A 23,223-nucleotide genomic window follows, 5' to 3' on the forward strand; every position below is an offset into this window, starting at 1 on the left:
AGGATTTAATTAAAAGTACAAGGGCTATTTAGCAATTAATTAATAGTTATGGTTTTGGGCTCTTGGACAACCCTAAAGAGGGTTGGACGAAAACTCTATGGAGGCCTTAAGGTTTTTCGTCCAAAGCCTTGAGAAGGGGAGTCCATGGGCTGCTTAGGCCTTAAGCTGGAAATTAGGGTTTCCTCCAGCAAACCCTAGCTTTGGGACTAAGCAACCTTAACTATAAAAGGAGCCTCGCCCCTCTAAGTTTCGGCCATCATTTTGAAACGCTAGAAGAGCCGAAACTTTGAAGAAACTCGCCCCTCTCTCCTCTCATCCTCTTGTATAGTGTGTTTGTGATCCATTAGAGGTGTTACACTTGTGACACTTGTTCTCAAAGTTCAAGATCTTCAAGGAATCCATTCTTGTTACAATATAACAATATAGGTATGTGTTCTACTCTTTGTTTTGTTAATTTTGAAAATTGTAAAAGCATGCTAGGGTTTCTTGTTTTGTGTTAAATGCTTGTATGTCTAATAGAGAAAACATAGATCCAAGTATTTAGGGTTGCATGCACATATAGGATTGTTTGTATGCTCAAAACTCATCAGTGGTATCAGAGCTATTGGTTTTTTGTAAAGCAAGTTACAGTTAATACAATCAAGAAATAAGTCAATCAACCAACAAATTTGCAGAGTTTAAACCTTTGTTTCTTTTGCAGACTTCTTGACAACAAACTCTACGTACCCATAAATCAATAAATAATCTTAGCAGGCAAAGGGCCAGCATCAGAATCGCCTAAATCTGTAAAATCTTCAAATGGGGCATGAAAGGGCTGAGATGAATGACACTAACAATAAAATTAGATCAATATAAAATGATTCGATTATATACTTGTATCGTGAGACATATACACAACTTCAAGATTAGTAAAATTAACATATAACAGATCTATATCCAGGGTTTTCTTTAGAACACAGTGAATAGAACCAGATTATTGTTCATTCTATAATAGAAAAGTGTTCCCAAATATGAAGATTAAGGGTTACATTGGTCAATCCAAGTAAACTGAACACATCAAGAATAAAAGCAAGTCGATGCCAAAGCAGAACGCAAAAGAGATAATGGTGGCGATATGACTTACCTGAAAAACAATCGATGTAGTATGGTGTCTGATGAAATACACTATGGCAGTGGAGATGGCGAACACTGTCAAACAGATAATGGTGGGGAAGGGGCAAACCAATGGTGACGATGGAATACGGTCACAAGCGATGCCTATGTCTTCATAGAAAAGCAGGAGATATCAAAATAATATGAAAAGTGACCGTGGGTGCTAGGATTTTTAAAGTGATTCTTGAAGAGATTCGATTCAAAATTTGAATCAAATGAGGGGTGAATGGAGATTAGGGCGGAGATTGTGGGATGATGATGGTAACAGGCGAGATAAGGAGAAGATAAGGGATTTCAACTTTGACTGATTCATCTGTACCGGAAGAGCCGACCAGATCAACTGAAATATAGGCAAAGGCAAGCGATTATATGGGGCTTTATGAGATATAAGCTAATAAAACATCGTTTCTTATTTTGACTTTTTCAAATTTTGACCAAACCAAGAGTAATGCATAAAATGATTGTAAATAGAGCAATAAGGTTTGTACGACTTAAAATTCAGGATTTGACCAAATATGCTTTATAAGGTATAATATATATATATATATATATATATATATATATATATATATATATATATATATATATATATATATATATATATGTGTTTTGACACACTTATTTTTACGATTTACGGAGGATTCGATTGTTTTTTTTCCTATTTTTCTTACTACGAAACTTATATTATATCTTAAATTTCTAGCCCGATTTTACGAGCATTACAGTTTTCCTGGATTTTAACATCTGGAAAGATATCAAATATCAATAATACTAAGATAAATGAGGTAGAACGGGAATGGGGTTCTACAACCAACTATTATACATCTTTCCAAAGATCAAAAAAGTGATCCAAATCAAGAATGAATAGAGGGTTACTAATTGTTGATAGGTTGCAAAAATTGATCAATGATGGTGGCACAATGGGTTATGATATGAGTGGTTGTATCCACACACTTGACAGGTTGATGGAAAGAATGGGTGATTCGGTAAGTTATAGATGAATATCATGTTTATAAACTCACGAGGGATAGGAAAAGGCAAGAAAATAAATGGATTAAAGAGTTATGCTACCAAGATGGCGTTATTTTCCTTCGTGTCCAAGAAACAATTATGACAAGGTTAGATATTTTTAAAATCAAATCAATGTGGGGAAGTTTTAAAATTTAATTATGCATGTGCCACATCACCCATTTTCGCACAACAAACTTCCGACTTCTAAAATCCGTAACTTTCACATACGAGCTCCGTTTTTGACGTTCTTTATATCTACACGTAGGTAAAAATAAGATCTACAACTTTCATTTTGACTCCGTCGGCTAATTCTCGACCGATCTTAAATTTAACAGTACGAGGAGATTATACTGTTAAAAGTCCGCATAAAATTCATAACTTCTACATACGGACTCTGTTTTCGTGTGTCTTTTTAATGTTGAGTTCCTATTAATGAGATCTTCAATTTTCATTTAGGTCGCGTAGTCCAAAAACCGCTCGAACTAAAATTCGAGTTTCGGGCCGTGCACTGCTATGCCAAATCTTAGAAAATTCATAACTTCCTCATACGAAGTCAGATTTGGGCGTTCTTTTTTTGTATGTTCTCCGTTTAACGTATACTACAACTTTTGTTTATATTTCTAAGTCTAAAAAGTCATCCATCGTAAATTTACTATTTACATCTCCCAGTGTCGTGCCGGTTTTGCCGTAAAACTTCGACGGACCATAACTTCTTCGTTATAACTCGGATTTCAACGTTCTTTATATGTACGGAACCCTTGAGACGTATTCTACAACTTGGTTAAGATTATTTATTCTAAATAATCTTTTGTCAAAAAGTCATTTTCGACCCCTATTATCTCTAAATTGACTAGCCCGGATCTACGGGCGTTACAATTATCTCCCCCTTAGGATGATTACGTCCCGGAATCATCAACGAAACAGGGCTCACATGATGACTTCATACGTTATCTCTTCATCCTAAGTAATAACCGTAACTTTGATGTTTCTTCGAACGAATATCTAACTCTAAGACTTCCTGATTGCAGGCGGTGCTCGATCTTGCACTTGCTCCCTATCTCACATTAGACTCCAAATTATGACCTTCAAGTCACAATCTCGATCCTTACTGGAGACTGCTTCTTCTTCTTAACAAACTTAAGATAAGTTATTTTATTACTAAAATGGACCGATGTGTCATATTCTAATGACTTATCATCGTATGTTCCCACGCTTAGACTCAGGTCTCTTAGAGTCTTCCAGAGCAGACTATACATTTCTTCATGTTCTAATCACATCTTAAAAGGTAGCATTTCTAGCTACAAGCAACTATCACGATACCTCTACCGATCGCTTTGATTATCTTTTATTTCAATCTTCCGACTTAAGTCAGATGCTACATCAAACTTGGTTCTCTGAACCACGTAACATACTTATCGTAGCCGGACTCAATTCGATATGACCACTAGGTTCGAAATAACAATCATCCTCTTAGTCATTACCGAAACGATGGTAACGACATATTTGAATAAAACGGTATCAATTACTAGCTTCTTGGTAACCTTGTGACTTTCCCTGATCCAAGCGTGAGTCCTGTGCTTCCGGTAGTATAGGCCTCTACTACCATTCACACCTACTCATACTCGTCCCAAGTATTGTCTCGCAGTTTTCCAAGTTACTATCACAAAAACAATTTTAACACATACAAATGTGTCCAAATAATCATAAAATTTTCCCTAGACTCTACTAGGACTTCTTCCATGCGTATCTTCAATCATCAATTCTGTTTCAACTCGGTTGGTGGTGGAAACGCCACACGATGGGACAACTTCATAAATTACACCAATCGTTCAATCATCCCACCAATCGAAGGTGTACTTTAGACGTACCGTACTCCTCTAAACATATTATTATTTTATCAGACACATTCTAAAGGCAAGTTACCACTCTTACGATACCTTCTGATAGGTGTCATTCACTATCATAAGCCATTTAATTTCCTCCATTTACTCAATTCTCTACGAGCCTTAACCATGATGCTTTGTTCACGGAAGCATGCGTTTAGTGCATCGAGACGAGAATATAGATAGAGAAGGTTTAGACGCGTAATCCTCCTTATTACTCCGAAATGTAACATGCCAGTTCTAATACCGTATTTAAACGTTTAGAAATCTGAACACATAAAATTTCCAGATCCGGTTGGCAACAGACCATAGATCCGATCATACATTTAGCATCATAAATCATTTAGCACATAAAAGCATGTTAGGCATTTTCCGTAAATTAGCTAGTGCTTGTGTCTGTTTAGGTGTATTACCTAAATTTTATTAGACACACTCCTCACGATCATCGCTTAGCATTCTAAGTTTAAGTCTAGAAATAAATCTATATTCCTAGTTCGCTTAAACTAATGCTCTGATACCAACTGTGACATCCCCATTTTCCCGGCCAGAAAAGAATGATTTTGTTTATGCTTTATAAAAATCAGAGTACCTCTTTTAATAAAAATGTTGCGGAATCTGTTCCCAGTAAAACATGATAAATACGTTATCAAAGCATTTCCGAAGAAAAGTATTTTTATTCATTTTAAAACAGTTGGGATGTCATCGTCAATACAAAAACATAAGCATAAACAGAACTTACATTCATTATCACTAGTGATTTATATATCCTTAATCTCTCAGTGTAATGTGACTTCATATCAACACCTGTGATATAAATAAACTGAGTGGGTCAGGTTGGGAAACCTGGTGAGTACATAGGATTTTCAACCCACATTAAATAAGTTTATTAACTTTATCAAACCAAACAAACCCGATTACCCGTTCCCGTTATCCTCACTTTACGTCCCTAAAACATCTAACACAAGGGACCTAGTCTAAGGACTTTCATCGGGGTGACAACACATTCTTCGGGGGTTCCTCAGTAATTCATGTCAAATAAGGCAACCATGTGGGGGATGGAGTACTGCTGGTGAGCACACAGTTCAAATAAACACCTACAGGTTGCGAGCCTGCTAGCGTTCCACTGGACTGTCTAGAATAGTCTGTGGTCGTCATCTATACTCCGCTAGATGACTGGATCATTAATAACATCTATATCGAGGCCTCTCATTATTTTATTTGGTCACACAGCAACTATTACATCTACCCATGTTTTACCCAACACGTTTTGTAGATGTAAAATACATATACAATTTAAATCATTTAAAACGTGTATAAAAATATTTCACCCAGCATAGACAGCAAGTATTCAGACAATATGCACACATAGCACGTAATTTATATTAAATACTTCATATCTATGTGTAAGATGAAAGGGACCATGCACTCACTTGAAAAGGTGGTGATTCTGAACTCAGACAGCGCTTCGCTTCTTAAAAATAATTTTCTTCGACGAAACCTAGTATTATTACCACTAGAGTTTAGTATATTATTCGCCGAGACTAATTAATAGTCTAGCTATTATTACTATTATATAAGCGTTAAAAAATACTTATATAACCCATAATAATAGCCCAAGTACTTATTATAAGTTCTTAATAACGTTACTATAATTAAATAAAAGCTATATTAAAAATAGCGTAGGTGTAGCTCACTTACAGCGGGTTTTATAGAAAACCGGGCTTTGCTTGGAGCAGCGTTTCCGAGCCGAAAATCTCTTCTTCTCGGAGCCGTCGAGCACTCTGGGGCTTCCGCCTCGTGCTAGGGAGGTTCCCTAGGCTTTTCGGGGGGTTTCGGGGCTAGAGAGAGGTTCTAGAGAGAGTAAAGAGAAGAAAGAATGGGAAAGGTGTGAAGAAAATGAGGGTGGGAGAGGTTCTATTTATAGGGCGAAAATGGCTGAACTTGGTGCCACATGTCACCATCTGGTGGCAACACTTGGGGAGAAAGCAATGGCCAAGATTGTGCCACATCACCCATTTTCGCACAACACACTTCCGACTTCTAAAATCCGTAACTTTCACATGCGAGCTCCGTTTTTGACGTTCTTTATATCTACATGTAGGTAAAAATAAGATCTACAACTTTCATTTTGACTCCGTCGGCTAATTCTCGACCGATCTTAAATTTAACAGTACGAGGAGATTATACTGTTAAAAGTCCGTATAAAATTCATAACTTCTACATACGGACTCTGTTTTCGTGTGTCTTTTTAATGTTGAGTTCCTATTAATGAGATCTTCAATTTTCATTTAGGTCGCGTAGTCCAAAAACCGCTCGAACTAAAATTCGAGTTTCGGGCCGTGCACTGCTATGCCAAATCTTAGAAAATTCATAACTTCCTCATACGAAGTCAGATTTGGGCGTTCTTTTTTTGTATGTTCTCCGTTTAACGTATACTACAACTTTTGTTTATATTTCTAAGTCTAAAAAGTCATCCATCGTAAATTTACTATTTACATCTCCCAGTGTCGTGCCGGTTTTGCCGTAAAACTTCGACGGACCATAACTTCTTCGTTATAACTCGGATTTCAACGTTCTTTATATGTACGGAACCCTTGAGACGTATTCTACAACTTGGTTAAGATTATTTATTCTAAATAATCTTTTGTCAAAAAGTCATTTTCGACCCCTATTATCTCTAAATTGACTAGCCCGGATCTACGGGCGTTACAATTATCTCCCCCTTAGGATGATTACGTCCCGGAATCATCAACGAAACAGGGCTCACATGATGACTTCATACGTTATCTCTTCATCCTAAGTAATAACCGTAACTTTGATGTTTCTTCGAACGAATATCTAACTCTAAGACTTCCTGATTGCAGGCGGTGCTCGATCTTGCACTTGCTCCCTATCTCACATTAGACTCCAAATTATGACCTTCAAGTCACAATCTCGATCCTTACTGGAGACTGCTTCTTCTTCTTAACAAACTTAAGATAAGTTATTTTATTACTAAAATGGACCGATGTGTCATATTCTAATGACTTATCATCGTATGTTCCCACGCTTAGACTCAGGTCTCTTAGAGTCTTCCAGAGCAGACTATACATTTCTTCATGTTCTAATCACATCTTAAAAGGTAGCATTTCTAGCTACAAGCAACTATCACGATACCTCTACCGATCGCTTTGATTATCTTTTATTTCAATCTTCCGACTTAAGTCAGATGCTACATCAAACTTGGTTCTCTGAACCACGTAACATACTTATCGTAGCCGGACTCAATTCGATATGACCACTAGGTTTGAAATAACAATCATCCTCTTAGTCATTACCGAAACGATGGTAACGACATATTTGAATAAAACGGTATCAATTACTAGCTTCTTGGTAACCTTGTGACTTTCCCTGATCCAAGCGTGAGTCCTGTGCTTCCGGTAGTATAGGCCTCTACTACCATTCACACCTACTCATACTCGTCCCAAGTATTGTCTCGCAGTTTTCCAAGTTACTATCACAAAAACAATTTTAACACATACAAATGTGTCCAAATAATCATAAAATTTTCCCTAGACTCTACTAGGACTTCTTCCATGCGTATCTTCAATCATCAATTCTGTTTCAACTCGGTTGGTGGTGGAAACGCCACACGATGGGACAACTTCATAAATTACACCAATCGTTCAATCATCCCACCAATCGAAGGTGTACTTTAGACGTACCGTACTCCTCTAAACATATTATTATTTTATCAGACACATTCTAAAGGCAAGTTACCACTCTTACGATACCTTCTGATAGGTGTCATTCACTATCATAAGCCATTTAATTTCCTCCATTTACTCAATTCTCTACGAGCCTTAACCATGATGCTTTGTTCACGGAAGCATGCGTTTAGTGCATCGAGACGAGAATATAGATAGAGAAGGTTTAGACGCGTAATCCTCCTTATTACTCCGAAATATAACATGCCAGTTCTAATACCGTATTTAAACGTTTAGAAATCTGAACACATAAAATTTCCAGATCCGGTCGGCAACAGACCATAGATCCGATCATACATTTAGCATCATAAATCATTTAGCACATAAAAGCATGTTAGGCATTTTCCGTAAATTAGCTAGTGCTTGTGTCTGTTTAGGTGTATTACCTAAATTTTATTAGACACACTCCTCACGATCATCGCTTAGCATTCTAAGTTTAAGTCTAGAAATAAATCTATATTCCTAGTTCGCTTAAACTAATGCTCTGATACCAACTGTGACATCCCCATTTTCCCGGCCAGAAAAGAACGATTTTGTTTATGCTTTATAAAAATCAGAGTACCTCTTTTAATAAAAATGTTGCGGAATCTGTTCCCAGTAAAACATGATAAATACGTTATCAAAGCATTTCCGAAGAAAAGTATTTTTATTCATTTTAAAACAGTTGGGATGTCATCGTCAATACAAAAACATAAGCATAAACAGAACTTACATTCATTATCACTAGTGATTTATATATCCTTAATCTCTCAGTGTAATGTGACTTCATATCAACACCTGTGATATAAATAAACTGAGTGGGTCAGGTTGGGAAACCTGGTGAGTACATAGGATTTTCAACCCACATTAAATAAGTTTATTAACTTTATCAAACCAAACAAACCCGATTACCCGTTCCCGTTATCCTCACTTTACGTCCCTAAAACATCTAACACAAGGGACCTAGTCTAAGGACTTTCATCGGGGTGACAACACATGCTTCGGGGGTTCCTCAGTAATTCATGTCAAATAAGGCAACCATGTGGGGGATGGAGTACTGCTGGTGAGCACACAGTTCAAATAAACACCTACAGGTTGCGAGCCTGCTAGCGTTCCACTGGACTGTCTAGAATAGTCTGTGGTCGTCATCTATACTCCGCTAGATGACTGGATCATTAATAACATCTATATCGAGGCCTCTCATTATTTTATTTGGTCACACAGCAACTATTACATCTACCCATGTTTTACCCAACACGTTTTGTAGATGTAAAATACATATACAATTTAAATCATTTAAAACGTGTATAAAAATATTTCACCCAGCATAGACAGCAAGTATTCAGACAATATGCACACATAGCACGTAATTTATATTAAATACTTCATATCTATGTGTAAGATGAAAGGGACCATGCACTCACTTGAAAAGGTGGTGATTCTGAACTCAGACAGCGCTTCGCTTCTTAAAAATAATTTCCTTCGACGAAACCTAGTATTATTACCACTAGAGTTTAGTATATTATTCGCCGAGACTAATTAATAGTCTAGCTATTATTACTATTATATAAGCGTTAAAAAATACTTATATAACCCATAATAATAGCCCAAGTACTTATTATAAGTTCTTAATAACGTTACTATAATTAAATAAAAGCTATATTAAAAATAGCGTAGGTGTAGCTCACTTACAGCGGGTTTTATAGAAAACCGGGCTTTGCTTGGAGCAGCGTTTCCGAGCCGAAAATCTCTTCTTCTCGGAGCCGTCGAGCACTCTGGGGCTTCCGCCTCGTGCTAGGGAGGTTCCCTAGGCTTTTCGGGGGGTTTCGGGGCTAGAGAGAGGTTCTAGAGAGAGTAAAGAGAAGAAAGAATGGGAAAGGTGTGAAGAAAATGAGGGTGGGAGAGGTTCTATTTATAGGGCGAAAATGGCTGAACTTGGTGCCACATGTCACCATCTGGTGGCAAGACTTGGGGAGAAAGCAATGGCCAAGATTGTGCCACATCACCCATTTTCGCACAACACACTTCCGACTTCTAAAATCCGTAACTTTCACATGCGAGCTCCGTTTTTGACGTTCTTTATATCTACATGTAGGTAAAAATAAGATCTACAACTTTCATTTTGACTCCGTCGGCTAATTCTCGACCGATCTTAAATTTAACAGTACGAGGAGATTATACTGTTAAAAGTCCGTATAAAATTCATAACTTCTACATACGGACTCTGTTTTCGTGTGTCTTTTTAATGTTGAGTTCCTATTAATGAGATCTTCAATTTTCATTTAGGTCGCGTAGTCCAAAAACCGCTCGAACTAAAATTCGAGTTTCGGGCCGTGCACTGCTATGCCAAATCTTAGAAAATTCATAACTTCCTCATACGAAGTCAGATTTGGGCGTTCTTTTTTTGTATGTTCTCCGTTTAACGTATACTACAACTTTTGTTTATATTTCTAAGTCTAAAAAGTCATCCATCGTAAATTTACTATTTACATCTCCCAGTGTCGTGCCGGTTTTGCCGTAAAACTTCGACGGACCATAACTACTTCGTTATAACTCGGATTTCAACGTTCTTTATATGTACGGAACCCTTGAGACGTATTCTACAACTTGGTTAAGATTATTTATTCTAAATAATCTTTTGTCAAAAAGTCATTTTCGACCCCTATTATCTCTAAATTGACTAGCCCGGATCTACGGGCGTTACAATTATCTCCCCCTTAGGATGATTACGTCCCGGAATCATCAACGAAACAGGGCTCACATGATGACTCCATACGTTATCTCTTCATCCTAAGTAATAACCGTAACTTTGATGTTTCTTCGAACGAATATCTAACTCTAAGACTTCCTGATTGCAGGCGGTGCTCGATCTTGCACTTGCTCCCTATCTTACATTAGACTCCAAATTATGACCTTCAAGTCACAATCTCGATCCTTACTGGAGACTGCTTCTTCTTCTTAACAAACTTAAGATAAGTTATTTTATTACTAAAATGGACCCATGTGTCATATTCTAATGACTTATCATTGTATGTTCCCACGCTTAGACTCAGGTCTCTTAGAGTCTTCCAGAACAGACTATACATTTCTTCATGTTCTAATCACATCTTAAAAGGTAGCATTTCTAGCTACAAGCAACTATCACGATACCTCTACCGATCGCTTTGATTATCTTTTATTTCAATCTTCCGACTTAAGTCAGATGCTACATCAAACTTGGTTCTCTGAACCACGTAACATACTTATCGTAGCCGGACTCAATTCGATATGACCACTAGGTTCGAAATAACAATCATCCTCTTAGTCATTACCGAAACGATGGTAACGACATATTTGAATAAAACGGTATCAATTACTAGCTTCTTGGTAACCTTGTGACTTTCCCTGATCCAAGCGTGAGTCCTGTGCTTCCGGTAGTATAGGCCTCTACTACCATTCACACCTACTCATACTCGTCCCAAGTATTGTCTCGCAGTTTTCCAAGTTACTATCACAAAAACAATTTTAACACATACAAATGTGTCCAAATAATCATAAAATTTTCCCTAGACTCTACTAGGACTTCTTCCATGCGTATCTTCAATCATCAATTCTGTTTCAACTCGGTTGGTGGTGGAAACGCCACACGATGGGACAACTTCATAAATTACACCAATCGTTCAATCATCCCACCAATCGAAGGTGTACTTTAGACGTACCGTACTCCTCTAAACATATTATTATTTTATCAGACACATTCTAAAGGCAAGTTACCACTCTTACGATACCTTCTGATAGGTGTCATTCACTATCATAAGCCATTTAATTTCCTCCATTTACTCAATTCTCTACGAGCCTTCACCATGATGCTTTGTTCACGGAAGCATGCGTTTAGTGCATCGAGACGAGAATATAGATAGAGAAGGTTTAGACGCGTAATCCTCCTTATTACTCCGAAATGTAACATGCCAGTTCTAATACCGTATTTAAACGTTTAGAAATCTGAACACATAAAATTTCCAGATCCGGTCGGCAACAGACCATAGATCCGATCATACATTTAGCATCATAAATCATTTAGCACATAAAAGCATGTTAGGCATTTTCCGTAAATTAGCTAGTGCTTGTGTCTGTTTAGGTGTATTACCTAAATTTTATTAGACACACTCCTCACGATCATCGCTTAGCATTCTAAGTTTAAGTCTAGAAATAAATCTATATTCCTAGTTCGCTTAAACTAATGCTCTGATACCAACTGTGACATCCCCATTTTCCCGGCCAGAAAAGACCGATTTTGTTTATGCTTTATAAAAATCAGAGTACCTCTTTTAATAAAAATGTTGCGGAATCTGTTCCCAGTAAAACATGATAAATACGTTATCAAAGCATTTCCGAAGAAAAGTATTTTTATTCATTTTAAAACAGTTGGGATGTCATCGTCAATACAGAAACATAAGCATAAACAGAACTTACATTCATTATCACTAGTGATTTATATATCCTTAATCTCTCAGTGTAATGTGACTTCATATCAACACCTGTGATATAAATAAACTGAGTGGGTCAGGTTGGGAAACCTGGTGAGTACATAGGATTTTCAACCCACATTAAATAAGTTTATTAACTTTATCAAACCAAACAAACCCGATTACCCGTTCCCGTTATCCTCACTTTACGTCCCTAAAACATCTAACACAAGGGACCTAGTCTAAGGACTTTCATCGGGGTGACAACACATGCTTCGGGGGTTCCTCAGTAATTCATGTCAAATAAGGCAACCATGTGGGGGATGGAGTACTGCTGGTGAGCACACAGTTCAAATAAACACCTACAGGTTGCGAGCCTGCTAGCGTTCCACTGGACTGTCTAGAATAGTCTGTGGTCGTCATCTATACTCCGCTAGATGACTGGATCATTAATAACATCTATATCGAGGCCTCTCATTATTTTATTTGGTCACACAGCAACTATTACATCTACCCATGTTTTACCCAACACGTTTTGTAGATGTAAAATACATATACAATTTAAATCATTTAAAACGTGTATAAAAATATTTCACCCAGCATAGACAGCAAGTATTCAGACAATATGCACACATAGCACGTAATTTATATTAAATACTTCATATCTATGTGTAAGATGAAAGGGACCATGCACTCACTTGAAAAGGTGGTGATTCCGAACTCAGACAGCGCTTCGCTTCTCAAAAATAATTTCCTTCGACGAAACCTAGTATTATTACCACTAGAGTTTAGTATATTATTCGCCGAGACTAATTAATAGTCTAGATATTATTACTATTATATAAGCGTTAAAAAATACTTATATAACCCATAATAATATCCCAAGTACTTATTATAAGTTCCTAATAACGTTACTATAATTAAATAAAAGCTATATTAAAAATAGCGTAGGTGTAGCTCACTTACAGCGGGTTTTATAGAAAACCGGGCTTTGCTTGGAGCAGCGTTCCCGAGCCGAAAATCTCTTCTTCTCGGAGCCGTCGAGCACTCCGGGGCTTCCGCCTCGTGCTAGGGAGGTTCCCTAGGCTTTTCGGGGGGTTTCGGGGCTAGAGAGAGGTTCTAGAGAGAGAGAGTAAAGAGAAGAAAGAATGGGAAAGGTGTGAAGAAAATGACGGTGGGAGAGGTTCTATTTATAGGGTGAAAGATGGCTGAACTTGGTGCCACATGTCACCATCTGGTGGCAAGACTTGGGGAGAAAGAAATGGCCAAGATTGTGCCACATCACCCATTTTCGCACAGCACACTTCCGACTTCTAAAATCCGTAACTTTCACATACGAGCTCCGTTTTTGACGTTCTTTATATCCACACGTAGGTAAAAATAAGAGTTGTTAGAATATGGCAGTACCTTGATCATGTTTTGTAGGGGTTCGGTTTTGGAGATAAATGGAGAGGTTGGATTAGAGCATGTTTAAAATCTGCTAGAGCCTCAGTGTTAGTAAATGGAAGCCCCACTAAAGAATTTTCATTGAGTCGAGGCATACGTCAGGGAGACCCATTATCACCTTTTTTATTTATTTTGGAAATGGAGGAGTTACATGTGATGATACAAAACATGGTTGATTCGAATTTAATATGTGGGGTGAGGGTCAGAAACCAACAAATTTAACTTTCTCATTTATTATATGCAGACAATGTGGTATTTGTGTTAGAGATGTCTTACATGGAGATAGATAATATTTCACACGTACTACATAACTTTTATATAGCTTCAAGATTAAAACTTAACATGCAAAAATCTAATTTATGGATTTGGTGTAGTCTAGGAACAGATTCAAGAAGTAGCGACCCGTTTTGGTTGCAATTCAGGTGAATTACTGTGACATCCCCAAAATCACGGCCAGAAAAGACTGATTTGTTTATGCTTTGTTTTATAAAATCAGAGTAATCCTTTGATTAAAAGAGTTGCGGAATTTGTTCCCAAAACAAAATATGATAAAATTTATCATAACATTTCTCAAAGAGAATGTATTTTCATTAAATAATAAAACCTCGGGATGTCATGTTTCGATACAGACCAAAAGCATAAACAGTATAAAATAGACCTTACAACAGTTATTTATAACTACTGATCTATAATCCAAAATCTCTCGTCAAGTCCACCAACTTATACTCTTGTGCCATTACCTGTAATGCAAAGAAAACTGAGTGGGTCAGGCTTGGGAGCCTGGTGAGCGTATAGGGTTTTCAACCCACAATAATATAATTATTATATTTAATCATCAAACAATCAACCCAATTACCCATCCCCATTATCTTCATTTAATCTTCCCTAAAGATATTATCCTAAGGGTCATCTCCTATATCATATTTACTTCTCATCTCCTTACATCTTATTTCCTTATATGTTTGTTCCTAAGAACTTTTCCTAAGGATCATCGCCTACATCGCATAGACAATACTAATTCGGGGATCACTCCCTTAATATGTGTCTAGTAAGGGTTAGGGTATCATTGCATGATTACGCAGCCACAACATCGCCTGGACTCGTAAATCATAATAAGGGTTAGACTATCATCGCATGAATACGCAGCCACAACATCGCCTGGACTCGTAATTCATAATAAGGGTTAGACTATCATCGCATGAATACGCAGCCACAACATCGCCTGGACTCGTAATTCATAATAAGGGTTAGACTATCATCGCATGAATACGCAGCCACAACATCGCCTGGACTCGTAATTCATCACCTATCTATCATCACCTAATTATCATCACCATTATATCCTCACCTATCTCTCATCACATTATTTCATCACACACCAACTATTTCATCTACCCATGTTCTACCCAACATATTTGTAGATATAAATTACATATACAGTTTAAAATTATTTAAAAACTCGTATAAAACATTCATTCAGCATCCATCTCAAGTAAACAAACAATGTATAAACATATAGCACGTATTTCATAGCAAATACTTCATATCTATGTGTTAGAAGAAAGTAACTACACACTCACTTGATTAGACGATTCTCGGACAGCACTACGGCTCGTAAAGTAGTATTCTTCGGTAAAACTGGAAGATCTTCACACACCGGGCTTCTCGCAGGCAGAGCTTCGGCTCGGAAACTCTTTTCTTCTCGGGATCTTCGGGCTTCGGGACTTGCTTCGTGTCTCGGGATGATACCGGGGCTTCGGGGGGTTAAAATAGGGCTTAGAGAGGGTATCGGGAGTGGGAGAGAAGGGATTGAGCAACCAAACTCGGCTGCCCCTTGAATTCTATTTATAGGGTCATTTTTCAGCTCTCACGTCGTGAATTTTAAGTTCTCACGTCGTGAACTTAGTCGTCACTGCATGCGTCATCACAGGTTGCGTCTGACAGGCTCTGAAAGGTCAAATCACTGAGTTCACGTCGTGAACACTGTATTCACGTCGTGAACTCTGACACAGTATCGAGGTTCGCGCCCCGAACTTCAGAAATTCATAACTTTCGCATACGAGCTCCGTTTTCGACATTCTTTATATCGACGCGTAGGTGAGATTATGCTCTACAACTCTCGTCTAGACTTCGTCGGCTAATTTTGACTTTATTTTTATTATATTTTTATTATATTATTTTTAGTAGGCCGGGACAGGAAAACTCCGTTAGAAATTCATAACTCCTTCATCTGAAGTCCGTTTTCGTCTGTCTTTTTACCGTTGGACTACTATCAACTAGATCTTCGATTCTCGTTTAGATTGTTTCGGCTAGAAATCGCTCGATCTCATATTCGAACTTCGGGCTGCATACTGCTAAGCTGAAACTTCGAAAAATCATAACTTCTTCATACGAAGTCAGATTTAGGCGTTCTTTTCATGCACGCTCTCGGTTTAACGTATTCTACGACTTTCGTTTAGATCGCTAAATCAAAATATCGCTCTATCGTAAATTCATGATTTACGTCGCGCTGTGTCGTGCCGCATCTGTCGCGAAACTTCGACAGGTCATAACTTCTTCGTTATAACTCGGATTTCAGCATTCTTTATATTTTCGGAAACCTTGTGACATATACTATGACTTGGTTAAGATTATTTATTCTAAATAATCTTCCATCAAAAAGTCATTTTTGATGCTTATCGTCTCTAAATTGACTAGCCCGGATCTACGGGCGTTACAATTACCATTTGTGTACTTGGGGATTCCGATTGGTGTAAACATGAGCAGAATCTAAAACTGGGATGTAGTAGTGAATAAGTTCAAAGCACGTTTATCGGGTTGGAAAGCCAACTGTATGTCTATAGGTGGGAGAACTACTCTTGTGAAATCAATGTTTGGTAGTATTAGTATATATTTCATGTGCATTTTCAAAGTTTCAGAGAAGGTTTTAAAATTTCTTGAATCTTTGAGGTGCCAGTTTTTTTGGGTGGTGAGGGAGATGTTCAAAAATGGCATGGGTAAAATGGGAGCAATGTTTAGCTAGTTTCAAAAAAGGTGGTCTCGTGTGGGGGTGACGGAGTTGTCGGATCGATTCTGGTGGGATCTAGATTCGAATCATGACTTTTCAATAAATGTAACAAGACAACATTTAGAAGATGTGTCTATGGTGTCTGTTGAGGTCCAAACAAGGTGGTGTAAAATATTTCCTAAGAAGGTAAATATTTTTGTTTGGAGATTCATGTTAGATAAGTTACCGAAACAGTTGAATTTATATAAAAAAAGGTATGAAATTGCAATCCATTGAATGTCCTCTCAGTGGTATAGGATGTGAATTTGTCAATCACGTTTTTTTATCAACTGTGAAGTGGCAGGGAAAATATGGTCATTTGTTGCTCGACAGTGTGGTTTGAGATTCCCTAATTCATCTTCAATTAAAGAATGGTTGTCATGGGCGGATGATCAAAATATTTGTTGTGTTAAGAGGGATCGGTTGGAAGTGATAATAATTACGACGTGTTTGATCATTTGGTGATTCTGCAATTCAATACTTTTTGATGGGGTTCAAATTAGAAAAAATAATTTGTTTGATATTATTGTACAAAAGTCTTTTTATTGGTTAAAATTCTGAGATTCTAAATCCGTTGTTATTTGAAATGTTTGGCTTTTGAATTCTTTGTTCATTGATACGTAATTTATATACTAGTTTTAACCAACTAATTTAACTAACTATTACGCCTAAGGCAGTGTACCTAATCGAGAATTGAATAGCACAAGTAGTCGGGTATCGAACACAAGGAACGGGAATAATGACTAATATTATCTACTAAAGTTAACTAAATTACTATTAATTAAAAGAGGGTTTTTCTCTAGTTTTGCAAAACTAGAAACTTAAAAACTTTCAAAAAAAATAGCAAACACAAGAAAAACTAGGGAAACAAAAGATGATTTTTACCAAGATAATTAAGAGACTTTCGTTTTGATTCGATATACTTGCTATTATGGTAGATTTAATGGAAGTGCAATGGATTAATGTTTCGTTGATTACCAATTCCTAAGGCAACTAGATTAATGTTCACTAACCTAATCCTTTAGCAAATAAGTTCATTCATACGGTGATCAAACGGATAAACTAACAAATTTACTAGCGTTCGGTTCGAGTTATGTGAGACTTATAATGGATTGATCTATTTGGTTAATTAAATCAATACAATATATGATTGGTCTTCATATATTAGTTCCTACATTCATTTACCTACTTTTCTCTTTAACCCTAGGTTTTTGGTCAAAACACTAGTCCTATAATTTTACAAATCACAAGATCATAAGATTCAATTCGATTAAGAATGATATGTCATGCAAACTTAATTAAACTCAACAATAAACTAGAAAAGTAGTTATCATAAACATAAAGAGGTTCTTTAATAAGGTAACATAACAAATTATCAACTTAGCATAATCCAATCCATAAATCAACTCATAAATAAGCAAGCAAGCTAGTCTAAACGAAAGTTAGGGTGTTTAGCCCATAACTTCAACAAACAAACATGTAAAAACAAGATTCACTTTGATAGTCATGATCAAAACAACTAAAAAAGGAGTAATGTTGTCTTAGATCTCTCAAAAATCAAGCTAGTAATCAAATTCTGCACTTATCAGCCTTCATGGTACGTCTTTTGTCTCTAAAGATCGATAATAGATTCTTGCATCTAACCTCCTTCAGAGAAAATTCAGAGAAAAATCGATCTATATATATATATATATATATATATATATATATATATATATATATATATATATATATATATATATATATATATATATATATAGCTTTTGAAAATCGGTGCACCACGGTTATGGCCACCACGCCGTGGTTGGTGGTAAACTTCGCATATCCGGCAAGGCATAATTCTATCGGGAATCTTTATGTGACCACGTCGTAGTGATGGTCACCACACCGTGGTTCTTCAACTTTTCTTCTTCTATTAGCCTTGATCTAAATTCCTAGCTTCCAGCTTCCATTTTGCTTCATTTCTGGTCCTGAGCATGTCTTTTACGGCTATAACACAAAATATAACAATTTAAGTATCTTTTGTCCTAATAATGAACATAAGTAAGGCTAAAATATTAAAATATGATATATATATATATATATATATATATATATATATATATATATATATATATATATGCACATATCATTCATTCTTGCAAATTGTTAGAATTGTGATTATATGATACGGTAGATGTTAAAAAAAATATATGATACAAGTAAGATGGGCAATATCAAAAACTTGTTAAGATGGTTGTTGATTGTATCCCTTGTATGCCTTTAAATTAATACAAGTTATTTCATCTCTTAATCGAATCCATTTTTGTATTTTGAATCCATTATAATCCATATTCTATATACACATTTATTATTCGGTCATAATTCGGTTTTGGCACCAAGGTTAGAAAACCAAAACCAAACCGTACCATATGTCAATTTGGTTCGGTTTTCAGTTTGTACAACATTCTAAACATTCTAAAGTCTGATTTAGATCGGTTCTAATAAATTATATTTTTCATTTGTTATCGTATTCAAGCACTCATCCTTGATACAACTTATATTAAGTTATTAAGCACTTCTTTAACTATATCCTAGATTATATTTTTCAATAATTATCGTATTCCAACAACATTCTGTTGAAAATACACTTGGTAATTTACAAACTGAAATTAATTTGTTAAAGGGTAAATTGTGTGTGGTTGTTATTATTCGTGGGTAGATTGTGTAAGTTTTATACATGTAAGACTGATTCGGGTTTATGCGCGGATCTTTTATGGTTTGTGGGTTGCTCCGTATCCGAAGTATTTAATTTTGAACCTGTTGTCGTTTGAGAGATAACTTCATCAGATCAAAGATATTTTTTTCTCATTTTTCCTCTCGTTTGTGTTAGGGTTTTCTCAGATTAGGGTTTCATAATTTTGTCTGTAATAAGTTTGATCTTGTTCTTATTCTTTTCATCTGAGAGAGAGTGTTATTGTAGTAAGGTTTCTGGTGTAAGTTGATGTATAATCGAACTGGTTTATAGTGAATAAACTGTTCTAGTTGGGAAGTTTTTGTGTTTGTGTTTCTTAAGATGGTATCAGAGCTCTCAGGCTCTGATTTGTTGTTTTAGACGCTCGGTTGTGTTTTCCGTCATCAGATCGTCAATCTCATAATGGTATTTTCTGATTCCCTTTCTTGTGTAGATCATTCATGTTGTTGTTTGATCTAGGGTTCTGTTCTTGTGTAGATCTTTCCGTTTCTATTTTTTGTTGTTTAAGATCCTGGTACTGCGAGATTGTTTGGATTCTTGCAGGAAACAAGTGAAGGTGAAACGAATACTTGGGGTGTTAGGACTTCGCTTATGTCGGTCTTCAAACTTCTATCATATCGATCAATCTCTAGTCTGAAATAACTCTCTAGGGGTCGGGTTTGATCACCGATAAACCCTAGTAGAGAACGGACATAGAGAGTCGATTCTTCGTAATTCCTTCCAACTCTCTGTGAGGACTTTCTTGTTCCCTTCTATTTTTCTCTTTTGATTGTTAATATTGTTCTGATTGGGAGATCCTGGTTGTCTTGCGTACACCAGTTAATTGTTAGTTTCTTGCATTATTATTGTTTTTTTGACACTGTACTGGTTGTCTTGGGCCCTAACATACTTGGTGACCATCTGGACATTAGATTAGTACTGCTGTCAGTTTTTGTTTGTGGTGTTATTTGTTGTTTCTTTTCCTTGTTGTCTAAATGGCTGGTGATCCTGTTTCTACACCAAGTGGAAGTGGAAAGGATGAGTCAATTAACTTTGATGATCCTCTCTATATTCACCCATCTGATAATGCTATTACTTCAATAGTTACTACAAAGTTAACTGGAAATGAAAATTTTAGGTTATGGAAGAGTTCTATTTCTAGAGCTCTCAAAGCTAGGAATAAACTTGGATTATTGATGGTTCTCTTAAGAAAACTAGTGTTGATGAGTCAAAACAATCCAAGTGGGATAGGGCTAATGTTGTTGTGTGTTCTTGGCTTTTATCTTCTATTTCTGACTCTATATACCAGAGTCAAGCTTACTCTGAGGTAGTTGAGGATATTTGGAATAATCTTTTTGAAACATATAATAAGTCAGATGGTTCAGTTGTGTTTAATATACATCAACAGATTAATACTCTTAAACAAAATGGAATTTCTTTGTCTAATTATTTTAATAAACTTGATTCCTTGTGGAAGGAATTTGATGGTCTTACTAGCTTGACTGGGTGCACTTGTGAGGCTTCTATCAAACTAAAAGATCATTCTAATCTCATGAAACTTATGCAGTTTTTGTCTGGACTTGATGAATCCTATAGTCAAGTAAAGAGTCATATTTTACTAATGGAACCTTTACCTAATGTTAAAACTGCATTTTCTATTCTCTCAAGAGAAGAATCTATTCAAAGAAATGGATCCTTATCTTCTCTTCAGTCTTCACAGTCTTTGTCTAAGTCTCAATCTACTGCTTTTAATAGCAGGTTTAATAACAGATATGGTTTTAATAACTCTAATAAAAATAAAACTCAATCTGTTCAGTGTAAAAATTGTGAAATTAAGGGTCATTCAATTGATAAATGTTATAAGCTAATTGGTTATCCTAAGGATTTTAAATCAAGGAATGAGTCTAATAATCAGAATGGCTTCAATAAAAAATTTTCTGCCAATTCCTCTACTACTACCTCAGGGAGTACTATCCCTTCTAGTGCTTCTGATTCTAGTGGGGAATCAGAGTTTCATCAGCTCACTAAGGAGCAATACTTCAAATTCTTACAACTTATTGGTGATAGACAACTTAATGAGGAAGCTTCTGCCAGTGCTAATATGGCAGGTACTTGTTTGTTTCAAGCTTTTAATTCATCTGTTAGTTCTCAAAAATGGATTGTTGACTCTGTAGCTAATCAACATATGATTGCTTCTGAGTCTCTTCTTCATGACACTGTGGATGTGTCTAAACTAGATCTTCTTGTTAGTCATCCTAATGTTACTTCAGCTAAAATTGAAAAAATTGGCAATATGAATTTGTCTAATTCTTTGACTCTTTTTGATGTTTTTGTTGTTCCTGATTTCAATGTTAACTTGTTATTTGTTCATAAGGTTTGTAAAGATAGTAATTGTGAGGTTGTTTTTAATGAACATAGTTGTAAAATTCAGGGTTTACAATCAAAGGAGATGGTGGGGAATGGTAGAGAATCTGGGGGTCTCTATTACATCAATAGTGTACCTTCAGGTAATTCATGTAGTGTTAATCATTCTGTTTCTATGTGTTGTGTGTCCAAATTAACTTGGCATAATAGACTTGGTCATCCATCTGATCAGGCCTTAGGATCTCTAAGAACTAACTAAACTTTGGTAATGAAGTTCTGCCACCTTGTGATGTATGTCATAAAGCTAAGCAAACTAGAGAGTCTTTTCCTGTTAGTCAACATGTTACTACTAAACTTGGTGAGTTAATTCATTTGGATGTTTGGGGGCCCTATAGAGTGACAACCTCAGAAGGGTTTAGGTATTTTTTTGACCATAGTTGATGATTATTCTAGAGCTACATGGGTTTATATGTTGAAATCAAAAGATGAAGTTTATGGTTGTGTTCTTGTTTTCTTTAATATTTTGTTTAATCAATTTGGGGTTAAAATCAAAACAGTTAGGTCAGATAATGGAACTGCGTTTTTGAATTATAAAATGAGACAATTAATGGAATCAAAAGGTATTTTGCATCAAACTTCATGTGTTCACACTCCACAACAAAATGGAGTTGTTGAAAGAAAACATAGACACATTCTTAATGTTGCTAGATCTTTGATTAAAACTGAAATTGAAGTGATTAAAACTGATCAAGGTATTTGTCTAAATCAAAGAAAATATTGTTTGGAATTGTTACAAGAGTTTGGCATGCTAGCTTGCAAACCTGCTAAAACTCCTTTGGAACCTAATCTTGTTATTAAGAGGGAATGTGATCTAGATCCCTCTGATTATGTGGTAAATATTACAGAGTTTCAAAAATTAATTGGTAAATTGATTTATTTAACTATGACACGCCCTGATATTTCATATGCAGTCCAAATTTTGAGTCAATACATGCACAAGCCTAATAAGTCACATGTGAATATTGCATTCAGACTGTTAAGATACTTGAAAGATTGTCCAGGGAAAGGAATTCATATAACAAAAAATGATTCTCTTAGTCTTATTGGATTTGTTGATGCTGATTGGGCCAAGTGTCTTTTCAGTAGAAGGTCTGTTACAGGATATCTTGTTTATTTTGTTGGTTCTCTTGTATCCTGGAAAAGCAAGAAACAGAGTATTGTTTCTCGTTCTTCCACTGAATCTGAATACAGAGCTTTAGGCTCTGTAACTTGTGAAATTGTTTGGATTTTAAAATTACTATGTGATTTAGGAATAACTGGTTTAAATCCAGTTAATATTTTTTGTGATAATGAATCAGCAATTAAACTTGTACTAAATCCAGTTTTTCATGAGAGGTCTAAACATTTTGAAGTAGATCTTCATTTTGTTAGAGAATAA

General features: G+C 36.1%; 1 protein-coding gene across 1 annotated transcript; it reads left to right on the plus strand.

The window, feature by feature from the left end:
- Positions 1-20,416: 20,416 nt before the first annotated feature.
- Positions 20,417-23,223, plus strand: LOC145130203 (uncharacterized). Its single transcript, XM_079065040.1, has 4 exons — positions 20,417-20,620; positions 20,731-21,795; positions 21,853-21,928; positions 22,343-23,223. The coding sequence occupies exons 1-4, from the start codon at positions 20,417-20,419 to the stop codon at positions 23,221-23,223; spliced, it is 2,226 nt and encodes a 741-aa protein (XP_078921166.1).

Source organism: Lactuca virosa, chromosome 8, assembly GCF_052849685.1.
Source record: "Lactuca virosa cultivar CGN04683 chromosome 8, Lactuca_virosa_CGN04683_v6, whole genome shotgun sequence".
Taxonomy (NCBI): Eukaryota; Viridiplantae; Streptophyta; class Magnoliopsida; order Asterales; family Asteraceae; genus Lactuca; species Lactuca virosa.

Excerpts from the sequence above, each read along its gene's own strand:
- LOC145130203 (XM_079065040.1), top strand. The coding sequence starts at position 20,417 with ATGGCTGGTGATCCTGTTTCTACACCAAGTGGAAGTGGAAAGGATGAG. Across the intron at positions 20,621-20,730 it reads ATAAACTTGGATTATTGATG|AGTCAAGCTTACTCTGAGGT; the intron begins GTTCTCTTAAGA and ends TCTATATACCAG. Across the intron at positions 21,796-21,852 it reads ACTTGTTATTTGTTCATAAG|GGTTTACAATCAAAGGAGAT; the intron begins GTTTGTAAAGAT and ends TGTAAAATTCAG.